Source organism: Camelina sativa, chromosome 2 (genome assembly GCF_030686135.1).
Source record: "Camelina sativa cultivar CO46 ecotype springtype chromosome 2, ASM3068613v1".
In the NCBI taxonomy this organism is placed as follows: Eukaryota; Viridiplantae; Streptophyta; class Magnoliopsida; order Brassicales; family Brassicaceae; genus Camelina; species Camelina sativa.
The window spans coordinates 2,160,157-2,172,969 of NC_141881.1; the positions used below are offsets into that span (position 1 = coordinate 2,160,157).

At 38.0% G+C, this 12,813-nt stretch overlaps 1 protein-coding gene across 1 annotated transcript; it reads right to left on the reverse strand.

Annotated features, from left to right (window-relative positions):
• Positions 1 to 1,454: 1,454 nt before the first annotated feature.
• On the reverse strand, positions 1,455 to 4,674 carry AOP3 (2-oxoglutarate-dependent dioxygenase). The gene is made up of 4 exons (XM_087464885.1): positions 4,513 to 4,674; positions 4,044 to 4,418; positions 2,973 to 3,633; positions 1,455 to 1,956 (listed from the first exon to the last, which is right to left on the reverse strand). Exons 2-4 carry the CDS (start codon positions 4,406 to 4,408, stop codon positions 1,816 to 1,818), a joined length of 1,167 nt encoding a protein of 388 aa, XP_087321011.1. The 5' UTR covers positions 4,409 to 4,418; positions 4,513 to 4,674; the 3' UTR covers positions 1,455 to 1,815.
• Positions 4,675 to 12,813: the final 8,139 nt, after the last annotated feature.

A 12,813-nucleotide genomic window follows, 5' to 3' on the forward strand; every position in this document is an offset into this window, starting at 1 on the left:
GAAATGAACGCAGTCTTGGACTTGAAGTTGGGTCTACGTCATACCAATAACAACATCGTACATCACAATACTTTTATCAGCATCATACCAAAAGTTACGAGAGGCGAGAAGTGAAGAGTCAAAAGCCATCTCTTAGGATTCTTTTTCCTACCAAAAAAAAAAAAAAATCTTAGGATTCTTTTTCATCCTTTTGGTTTATATGTGAGTAATCCCCTTTTACTTGATTAATTTGGCAATAGACAGAGTCACACAAGCATAGGGATTATTGCAAATATTTTCTATTGACTTAATATATAGATCAAGTTTCATTCAGGTTTTACTATGGCATTTTTATAAAGAGCGCACGGCAAAATAGATCAAGATTTCTAATTCAACCTGTATACCAGAAAAACCGATCCGGTTAACCAGCAAAAAAAAAACATATTTGGCCGGATCTACTTCCATCATTTTTCTATTAATATAATTAGTCTTATATGCATGAACTATTTTGGCATAGACCTAGATTTTTTCATGATTTTAAATCAAGTCCGATCCGTCCGTAACATCTTTATACAATATGGAGATGGATAATCCAGTTTACAGTTTAGTTCTTTCAGTTTTCTGGTTACAATAAATCTTAATTATAAAATGATCATGTACTTTGTTGATGTTGTGTTGAGATCTTTAATTGAAATGCAGGTCATGATCTTATTCAAGATCTGTTTTGTGTGATTGACTATCGGTTTAGAACTTGATTTTGAGTGTTTAGAGAGAGCATAATAAAAATAAAGCTTACTTCATTTTCCATGCTAAAACTGATTAAACATCCTTCTATTTTACCACAAGAGAGCTAAAACCATAATTAGCTCTAATTTATTGTCTAATTTTCACAAGTTAAGCAAAAGTGACTAAACTATAGTTACCACCAACTTCCTAATTAGCTTCCAAGAACTTGTTATTTTTTTTTGCTTCTTCGAATCCCTTTAGTGGTTTGACCACTTAAATGAGCATCGGTCAACATGTTCCCATGCCCTTTTGAATGGTTGATTGCCTCCTCCATGTCATGGAGTCATGTTAACCTGATAGGACGCAACATACTCAGCAGCACTAATTGTTTTAAGTCCCGAAAGTAGGTCAAATATTAAATTCACCTAAAGAACTCGTCGATGACGAGAATTTACTACTGTTCAAACCATCTTATACCACGATCAAGACAATTATTGGCTGAATTAATCCCGTGAGAACATTTAAGAGAAGTTCATTGGTATTTTTTATTCTAAAGCAGATTTACTTCGGTTCTTGAATTATCCGATCCACATCACTTCTATTGTTATTGTAACAACATAGAATCATAGATTCTCTTTTTATCTCGAAAAGGCCCCTCTCAATAATTGTGATTTTAGCGTATGGACAAAATACTTTCTAGCTCGTCCATACATTATCTTCGTGTGGTTGAGGTTTAGAGGAAAGACAAGGACGATGAAGATCACGACGAAGACTGTGACCGAACTTATTTATTACATTATTTTACATTTTCACGCTTTCATGATTAATCATACATACAATGATAATCCCTGAAAACATACACACACACACCTTATTATACAAACATAAACTCAACTAATCAAAAAGCCTTATTTCGTATATTACATAGTTTTTGATCCCAGTTGAAAACACGAAATGATCACACCAAGCATTTTTTATAAGCGGACGCATTTATTCCCCAGAGACGGCACAAAAAGCCTGAAGAGTAGATTGAGCTTTACGACCAGCTTCTGAGAGATAGAAGCTCTTAAAGTCGATATACTCAAAGGGTTTGTAGACTCGTGGATGCTTCTAGTCAACAAGTTCTTTTGGTGTATCTATGGTATAACCTTCTTTTGGAATCCCGAACAATCCTGCTGTGTATCTCGTCTTCTTTTTCTCTGTTACCCTAACTCGGTGATATGGAGAATGGATTCTACCATTCATAAGTGCCTGCAACATCACCAGGACCATGAAGATATTCTTTTTTCTTTTTTCTTTTTTAATCTAATAATTTAGGATAATGTTATTGATATGGCTCTGTTCCAATCATGATAGAAGAAAAAGAAACCTTATAAGTGAAGTGGGCCGGGGATGGGGAACATTGAAAATGATTGTTGCAAATTAAATCATAAATAATTTTTAAGGTTTGGTTTCAAGATAGAAAAAGCATTAAAATGATTGAAATAGACTTTGGTTGGTGATAGAGATGAAATGTCTTAAGCTAAATTAAAAATTACTAAAACCAATAGAAAAGTGGCATGTACGTAAAGAGTGTCTTTAGAGATGTCTTGAATGTTTTCCTCTAGACATTTTTTTCTTATCAAGAGGGTCTCAAATTTATGTAAAATAAAAATATTAAAGACATTCATAACATACCAATGGAGGTGGTCTTAGTGAGTTAAATTTTCTAGTTTAATTGAACATACTTACTATTTTTATTATTCTCACTTGTTTTCTTCTATTTTAAATCTATTTATGTTTTTTAAACGTAGTTTTACTTTTAAATATTCTATCAGTTTCCTAGATCATTTCACTATTTTTAGTAAAAAATTATGTAAACATACTTAACCATATTACGACCTTAAAACCTTTGTAAAGGTTACAAGTAGTATGATAGTTAGAAACTGAATATCATTAGTTCATAACTATATATTTAAATACTGCATGGATTGATTTCTTAAAAATCATATAATAATTCAGAAGACCTATTATTGCTTTCTTTGAAATATAAAGGTAAGAAAAATAATATTTAATTTGTTTTTTATTTGATTTATTATTAGGGCATAAAAGGACTAAAGTACTGTTTAAGATATAGATCCACATAAGTTATACCCTCGGATCTACTTTTCAGGACCATACGTCTGCAGAGCCACATGGTCAGATTATACTATAGTACTGAATTATGAATAAGAAAGAGTGTAAATATTTTTACTTGCCAAGTAAAATAAAGAAAAATTAAAACTTACACATAGAGAATCTCCCGCCATAACAATGAGAGTATCAGGAGCTGGTTTGACTCTAATCCACTTATCATCTTTGGTCTTCACCTCCAAACCTTCAATTTGATGCTGGTAAAGTATTGTGAGAAGGCTTTTATCAGTATGACAAGGTAAGCCTAACTTCGCCTCCTCAGCATCAACATTCTTGTCAACACCATCACTTATACCAATACCAGTATTAGCGTCAACATCACCATCAACAACAACACCAGCATCAACGTTAGCATTAACACCATCACTGGCATCAATATTAGCATCACCATTAATTTTAATACCATCAGTGGCAGCAACAATTAAATCGACACTAACACCAACATCAACATTATGATCACTAGCATTGTCATGAACATCATGAACAACATCGACATTAACACCAATACTAGTACCATCAGCCTTAGCATTAGCATCACCATCTGCATTATCTTTAGCCCCATCATCCTTATTGGCACCAACAGTAGCATTACCACCATCTTCAGGTGGTGCTATATACTTCATCAGTCGCAGACGATAATTCGTTGAATCTAAATGTTCATCAATGTGTTTTTCTATCCCATAGCTTTCCATCACCAATCTTCTCACCATCACATCCAATTCTGCTAATTTCTCAGCAAACGATTGGACCTTCTTACTATTTGTAACCCCAAAAAAAAAAAACTTGTAAGAACTCTCAAATAAAAATGATGGAAACGATATAAAAATGCATACCTGCCATAGTTGATTGGATTTATACGATATGAGTGAAATAACGCTTTCGAACAATTAATAATTAAATGTAAGTTATCTTCTTTAATTATTTGTACACAAATGTAGAAATAGAGTCACATGTCCAAGCTAGAAAAACAATGTAAGTTGTCGTTTGATTTTATGTACAAAAATAGAAATAGAGGGTCCAAGCCACCAAAACAATGCTGAATTTGAGCTTAAAAAATAGCATGCTCATTAGCAAGAACTCAAGAACTGTATGTTTTTTAAAAACTAATTATTAGTAGATTATACGACCAATGTATTTTTAAAAGTAGAGTTTTCACATATATATACCTGATACTCATGTTACCCTTTGGCCATAGTTGTAGAGTAAATTCGTAAGCACTCTCCAAAATATTAGCATCCTTGATCCCGAAACTCTCGGAGAGATCATTATGAGTTAAATATCCAACAAAAGGTTTCGTCCCCACATTTCTTTGTTTTGTTTCTGTTGGCAATGCGAAAAGCTCTTCCATGGCCTCTAAAAGCGACTCCTGATGCTCCATTGACACTTGATCACATTGTGCTTCGAAACAACCGTATTCTTCTAGAGCTTTACGCACATCACTCCTCACTTTAACCCTCTTTGAGCTTCCTGGTTTTAGGGTTTGCAGGTCCGAGAGACAGATGACTGGAAGTTTAGGACTGCATGAATTCATTTTCTTCTTTCTTTTTTTGGTGCAAACGAAATATATTGCAGATGTTAGATTTAGCAATAGATACAAAGAAAAAAAAAACAATCAAAACCTCATAAGAAACTTACCTTTGGAACAATTCAGTTGGTTTTTTTTTTTTAAATGTATTTTTCTTCCGTGCTGAAAAAAGAATGATGAAGGGTCACATTTATAGAGAAATGTAGTCACTTTTACCCGTGAGTTGTGTCTTTGCTTTTCAGTTTCTTTTGCTCTTTCCTTAATTTAGAGATTTTTTGTGAATTTAAACTTTAACTATATATATATAATTAAAAACGAAATTTAAAATTTGATAAATTAATTAACAGTGTAAACTAACAAATATTTTGGTTTTGAATTAGAAAAAGAAATTACAAACTGAAAAAGTCTGATAAGATTGTAAATTCATAATTTAAGAAACTCTAGATATATAAATATATGATTCCATTAACGTATATATATATATATATATATCATAACTAATAATTATATGAAATTATTAAATCAAAACTAGAATAATATAGCGAAATATGATTTTAGTTTTTTTTTTTAATTGCAATATTTTATTAGATGATCTATTATTGCATCAAAAATTTGTGATGTAACCGTCTCGAATTGCAACAAAAGTTGTGAAGATCTTAAATTTGTACACACGTAATGAACGATTATACACGTAAGATATTAACTATGTATATTACGTACCTCTAGTTAGAGTTTTTTAACCATTTCAATTATAAAATTTGTTGACAAGAAAGTAGTTGTAAAGATTTTTTCAACATGATAATTGTTTTCTTAAGTGTTTCTTCAGTTAAATCAAAGTAATGAGCCAGTTTTGACATACATAATAACATAATGCAAATTTACACGCATTCCGTACGTGCAAGCTTATTAGCTCGTCTGAAAATAAATAATATCTTTAATGTCGGCCACTCGTTTGAGGAAGTAACATAAACTAGCATTTTGTTGCTCATATGAGCTTTGTTTTTTTTTTTTTTCCATTTCTGTATGCAAATGCAATGTGGTAAGACTACATCGAAACTTGCTAATTAAGTACTAGTGCGTCGTCCTAAAAACAACAATATGTATCTTGGATTTCCAATAAGTTCTTCCTTTAAAAACGTTAGAAAACATTGAATCTAAGACAATGATTAGCCGCATAATTTTTTTTTCTAGTAAAGCGGTATAAAAATTATCAACGCTTACATTCACATATATTTAAAGGTGTCATAATCTCGTACTCTTAAGTTTAATTAAAATACAAGATAATACAGTCATAATTAAGTACTTCTTCTAAAAAGTAAAAATAGTTAATCTGCTCAACATGTATCAGTATCATTGTTGTTAAATCAATGACTCAGAGTATGGTGTAGACATTATTACTTTATAAAAAGTTTATTGTAGTAGGCAGAGAAGAAGGAAAGTTGGTGAATCCTTTATGCATAAGTTTAAATCATTTTAGTTAATTGGAGCATGTGAACGAGTCTCTCACCACCAGTCAGCAATATAAATAACCACGTGAGAATTGGAGAGCAACAGCAATGATGAAGATGACCCATGCAAAAAAGTTGGAAAGGACAATTTTTTATATGTTTTAGATTTATATATGGGCTCTGTACATGTCCAAACTAATATGTTGTTTATAAGCCTACACGTCGAAATGTTTCTGGAGAATAATTCAAGAGAGATAGGAAGTGGAAGATAAATAGATGATATGCAACGTCCTTTTATACCTTTTCCGATGATGAATCAACTTCGAAGTTGAACAACAACAACAACAACAACAACAACAACAAATAGGAAGATGAATCAATCAACTTCCGCAATCTATCAAAATTTATCACAACATATTATTACAACGTAAAAAAAAAATGGTTATATTATAAATTTATAAATACGAGAGATGAACTCTTTTAACTGTATTTTTTTTCTTTTGGTAAATTGTAAGGAACTCTAGCTCTTAATCTAAAATGGAAAAAAAAAATTAATTAATGATTATCTTCCATGACATTTTTCTTCTAATAGAATTTTTAGATTAAAATATATAGAATATTGGCGCTATTATACAGCAGGAACACCTTTCTAAGAAATCTGGCGAGATAGCTGTTGATTGTACCGAATCGTGTTGTTAGCCGTGAGGGTGGTGCTCTGTGTTAAAAGTGTATATGTTCTCATGGATTTCTTCCAGTGTGATGGGAACATTTTTCCCATTCACCATCTCGATTATAATAAGGGCTCGGCCGAAGTCATCACAAAAACTAGCCGTGACTATATTGTGCATTTAATTCGTGATGTGCTTTTGACATTGTACATGTTTGAGTTGTTTGATGTGGGCCATGTGACGGCTTATCGTAGGTAGGTACGTGCAATAAGAACTAACCAAACCTCTTTTGTAATGCTTATTACATGCTTATACTGATGAATTGGATACTGAGATTGAGGGAGCTAGAGAGAGCCAATGATAACACTGGTATACCGATTTTTAGAACAAGGGTTATTTATTATATTTTTGCATAATAGTTGCTAGTCAGCTAATATCTGTCATCACATACTACAGTGCCAGTAGAATTCGATTCCACCAAAGATTTTTTTGGTATTACAAAAACAAAAGAAACCCCAAAATTAATTCACAAAATCAAGAAATGGATTCAGACTCTGTTCTTCCACTTGCTATTTCTTTTCAGCTCCTAGTTATCGATTTCTCAGACAAAACCCTAAAACCCGTAAGCTCAAAGTGGGATGAAGTGAAGATTAATTGTTTCGAAGCTTCCTTTGATTAGGTGTTAGTGGAGCTTAAGAAGTCTGTTTTTAAAGCCATGGAAGAGATTTCGAAAGCTGCCGATTCAAACCAAACAGTGTGAAACGTGTCTTCGAAACCCTTCCCATGGCCATCGGTATCGTTCTCACAGTCTTTAGAAGAGTTTTTGGGATGTTTTGGACCTAATCAAAAGTGGACCTTTTGGGGAAGAGATTTTGCTACAGGAACAAATAAGAATCTTGGTTTACTTTTATAATTTCCGGTTAAGTTTGGTACAATTACAATGACATCAACCCACTAGGGTTATGATGTGATGCGCCGTATATGTAAGGCATTTTGCCATTTCTGGAATAATTAATCTAAGAACACATTTCCTAAAATCTCTCTCTTTACTCTATCATCTAAATATCATCATCCACCTGAATCCAGTAGCCTCGAGGTGATTTTCTTACATTCATATCATCTACTAGCCTGTATTCACCCTTATCTTGTCTTCTCGGTGAAGATCGATTTGGGATTTATCTGACCAACACTTTTACGGTTTCATTGGTATCAGAGCAGATTTCCTGAGGAACTATGGCCGACGGAGCACACACGCGACAAATGACACTCATCGAGATGACCCAACAGCTCGACGAGATGCGTCTGAAACAAACAGAGCTGCGGGAGGACATCGGAGAAAAGTTCTCGGAGATGAAGACAGAGTTGATGGGTATCCTCAAGGGAGCTTTCAAGCAACCGATTCCCGTGAGCCCCTCACCGTCAGCTTCACAACCGTCAAACGTCTCCCAGACACCCATTCTGTCGACGCCTAATCCACCAGATCCACCGGATACCCAGAGGTTTAACCAAGGATCTAAGATCCAGGTCACTCAAGAGGAAGAAGATGACGAAAGTCTCCCTAACGGTCTGTCCTCAAGGCTGACAAAGGTGGGTTTTCCAACGTTCAATGGTTTCCGGTTAAACGAGTGGGTCTACAGACGCGAGCAGTTCTTCGCTCTAGATAACACACCGGCAAACAAGAAGGTTCGTATGGCATCCATATACCTAGAAGGGAAGGCGTTGCAGTGGCATCACAACTATGTCCATGACAGGTTTGGTCGCTTACCCTCCTGGACCCAATACGTGGTAGATCTTTCAGCTAGGTTTGGAGAGTTAGTAAATGATCCTTTGGCTGAGCTGGTCAACCTTAAGCAAGCGGGAGACCCCGTGGAAGACTATCTCAAAAGGTTTGAGGATGCTTTGACTCGGATGTCGCTCCCAGAGACACACGCGTTGAGTATCTTCCTGGCCAACATGGATCCCCACTTAGCGCTGCATACTCGCCAGTTCAATGTCACTTCCATCCCCTCTGCCGCGCGCATAGCCAGACTACACGAATCTGCTCTACAACTCACACCCCACAAATATCAAAGAGCTCCCTTCAGTCCCAACCCCAAACAGTTACCTCAAATACAGTACAAAACCTCGAACTCTAACCCAATCATAACCACACCAAATACCCCAAAAACACCATCCACAAAACCCACCTACATACCTAAGACCAACACTGATAAAACCCCGAGAAAGTTTACCTATGAGGAGATGCAAGAAAGGAAGAGTAGAGGCTTATGCATGTTTTGCGATGAACCATTTACCCCTGGTCATCAGTTAAAACACAAGAAGGCCCAGATATACATGCTTGACCACGAGGATGATGAGTTTGAGGAGTACGAGGAACCTATGGAGGTGTTGGTGATGAAAGATACCCCTGAGATTGACGAGAAGAAACCTGTTGTGTCAATCCACGCCCTAAATGGTTCGACTACCTTCAACTGCATGAGGTTGATTGGTCATTCTGGGAAGAAGAAGCTACACATCTTGGTCGATCCAGGTAGCACTCACAACTGGATAGATTTGAGAATGGCGAAAGAAATGGGTTGTTCGTTAGAACCAATCAAAGTGATGTCGGTAGAAGCAGCTAATGGGACGCTCATTTCCAACTACAAATGCAGAGAGCTGAAGTGGAGAGTGCAGGGTTATGAGTTCACCGCAGAGTTTAGAACCCTGCCCTTGGATTGTTACGACCTGATATTGGGGGTACAATGGCTCGTTACACTTGGGCCGATCCTCTAGGATTTCCTCAACCTCAAAATGGAGTTCACGCTGGGAAAGATTAAGCATCTGCTTCGAGGAATAACCAAATCAGGGTGTAAGGTGATCAAAGGCAACAATCTTAACAAACTACTAGCTCAAGGTCCCCAAGTAGCGTTCCTCCAAGCTTTACCGGAAGAACCACAGTCAGCAGAGCTCTCCATGTTATCCCACATCTCTGTAAGCGGCTTTGAGTACTCCAATGATTCGGACCTCCAAGTTCTGTTGAGCTCATTTGCGGACATCTTCATGGAACCTACTGAGCTACCTCCTTTCAGAGAAGGTTTTGACCATCAGATTCCCCTCATAACAGGCGCCAACCCTATCAATCAACGTCCCTACAGGTACAACTCTCTCCAGAAGGATGTTATTGATAAAATGGTGAAGGAGATGTTGGATCAGGGGATAATTCAATATAGCTCTAGCCCCTACGCATCGCCTATTGTCTTGGTGAAGAAGAAAGACGGTTTCTGGCGTTTATGTGTAGACTACAGGGGGTTGAACAAGCAAACGGTGAAGGACAAGTACCCTATCCCACTGTTGGAAGACCTGTTAGATGAGTTGGGGGGCTCAGCGTATTTCTCTAAACTCGATCTCAGGGCAGGGTTCCATCAACTGCGAATGTCCCCGCCGGATGTGTACAAAACCGCTTTCAAAACTCATGCGGGCCATTACGAATACCTGGTTATGCCAATTGGCTTGACTAACGCTCCATGTACATTTCAGGGCCTGATGAACCACATATTCCAACATATCGCTCGCAAGTTCCTACTGGTATTCTTCGACGATATATTGGTATACAGCCTTAACTGGGAAATACATTTGACGCATTTGGAGGAAGTTTTCTCAGTCCTTAGGAGTCAACAGCTTTACCTAAAACCCTCCAAATGTACTTTTGGAGCGACGGTAATCGAATACCTAGGCCATTTCATCTCTGCAGAAGGAGTGAGCACTGATCCGGCCAAGATTACCGCAATGAAGGAGTGGCCTACACCAGTGTCACAAAAGCAACTTCGCAGCTTCCTGGGCTTAGCTAATTATTACAGACACTTCATCCGAGGTTACAGTGTCATTGCTCGGCCACTTTCAAACCTGCTGAAGAAGGATAACTTTGGTTGGGGTCCAGAAGCAGATGATGCGTTTAACCAACTGAAACATGCTCTTACGATGGCACCAGTTCTTGCCCTTCCTGACTTCAACAAGGATTTCATCATTGAGACTGACGCTTCCAATACAGGGATCGGAGCTGTTTTGATGCAAGATGGGCACCGTATCTGTTACATCAGCAGAGCCCTCGGTCCAAAGCATCAAAGTCTTTCGGTCTACGAGAAAGAGTTGTTGGCAGTAGTACATGCTGTTCAGACCTGGAGCTCCTACCTCACTCACAGACCATTCATCATCAAAACCGACCAGGAAAGCCTCAAGTATCTACTGAACCAAAAGGTAACCACCCCTTTTCAACACATGTGGCTTTCAAAACTGATGGGGTATACGTATGAGATCCAGTACAAACAAGGCAAGGAAAACCACGCGGCTGATGCTCTATCAAGAGTCACGGGCTCCCAGCTTTTGCACATATCACTGTCACAAGCACATGAGGGATTACTCGACTCTCTGAAACTGCTATGGCTAACCGACAAACATTTGCAGAAGATCATCTCGGACATCCAATCTAACCCCAGCTCTCACCCCGCTTTCTCATTCGTAGATGGTGAGTTGCGTCGCAAAGGGAAACTGGTTGTGGGGACTGATCCGGAGGTCAAACTACACATCCTCAAATGGCTCCATGATTCAGCTGTTGGCGGTCACTCAGGAAGGGATGCCACACTCCATCGTATCAAATCCCTTTTCTACTGGCCTAAAATGAGTTTGGAGGTATAGAATTATGTCAGGAACTGTTCAATATGTCAGCGGAGTAAGAATGATTTAGCTGCCAAGCCAGGTCTACTTCAACCTCTACCTGTGCCTAATGGTGTGTGGGAATCCATTAGCATGGACTTTATTGAAGGTCTACCTCCGTCGGACGGTAAACATTGCATTCTCGTGGTAATTGACAGGCTGAGCAAGAATGCACACTTCCTTGCACTATCTCACCCCTATACGGCTCTCGAGGTAGCTCAACTGTACCTTGATAATATTTTCAAGCTTCATGGGATGCCCAAGGATATAGTGAGCGATAGAGACCCTACCTTCTTGAGTGAGGTCTGGAAAGAGTTGTTCAGAGTTCACGGCGTCGATCTAAGATTCTCCACCGCCTATCATCTTCAAAGCGACGGGCAAACAGAGGTAACCAACAAAACTCTAGAAACTTACCTCCGCTGCATGACCTCTGATGCTCCTCAAACATGGAGTAAGTGGCTACCATTAGCCGAGTGGTGGTATAATACTACCTTCCATACGGCCATCAAAAGTACTCCCTACGAGATCGTCTATGGTCAGCCTCCTCCTATCCATTTACCTTACCTTCCGGGAGAAAGCCCCTCTGCTACGGTGGATCGAAGCCTACAAGCGAGAGAAGAGGTTATTAACATGCTGAAGTTTCATATCCTTCGAGCCCAGAACAGGATGAAACAGTACGCTGACTCTCACAGATCAACTCGAGAATTCAAACTTGGTGATTTCGTCTATCTTAAGCTCCAACCTTACAGACAGAACTCCCTCAAAGGCAAAAAGGTACCTCACAAACTCTCACCTCGTTTTTATGGCCCCTTTTGCATTCTGGATCGTGTTGGCACTGTCGCATACAAGCTAGCCTTACCTGATGGAGCCGCAGTACACAATGTGTTTCACGTGAGCCAACTAAAGCTATGCCCGAACCCCCCTTCAACACCCGCTACACTACCTCAATACTTGGCTGAAACTGGCACAACTAAAGATCCGGAAGCCATCCTCGATAAGAAAATGGTTAAGCGATAGAACAGAGCTGTTACTAAGGTTTTGGTTCAGTGGAAGGGTCAAACTCCAGAACAAGCTACTTGGGAGTTCTATCAAGACTTCATCGCCAAGCATCCGACATTCCATCCTTGAGGACAAGGACGCTTTCAAGCGGGGAGTATTGCTACAGGAACAAATAAGAATCTTGGTTTACTTTTATAATTTCCAGTTAAGTAATAATTCCGGTTAAGTTTGGTACAATTACAATGACATCAACCCACTAGGGTTATGATGTGATGCGCCGTATATGTAAGGCATTTTGCCATTTCTGGAATAATTAATCTAAGAACACATTTTCTAAAATCTCTCTCTTTACTCTATCATCTAAATATCATCATCCACCTGAATCCAGTAGCCTCGAGGTGATTTTCTTACATTCATATCATCTCCTAGCCTGTATTCACCCTTATCTTGTCTTCTCGGTGAAGATCGATTTGAGATTTATCTGACCAACACTTTTATGGTTTCAGATTTGAGTGGTCTCGATGATGTTAGGAGGTTGAAGATGAGCCATGGTGTTATGTGATTGAGCTTTGAGGAATGAGGAAATGAGTTCCTTTGTTTTATAAAG

Bases quoted from the DNA above. Each gene is read 5' to 3' on its own strand.
- AOP3 (XM_087464885.1), bottom strand. From the start codon at position 4,408: ATGAATTCATGCAGTCCTAAACTTCCAGTCATCTGTCTCTCGGACCTG. The intron at 3,634-4,043 runs GTATATATATGT...GGTTACAAATAG, and splicing joins AAGGGTAACATGAGTATCAG to TAAGAAGGTCCAATCGTTTG. The intron at 1,957-2,972 runs GTAAGTTTTAAT...GTGATGTTGCAG, and splicing joins TGGCGGGAGATTCTCTATGT to GCACTTATGAATGGTAGAAT.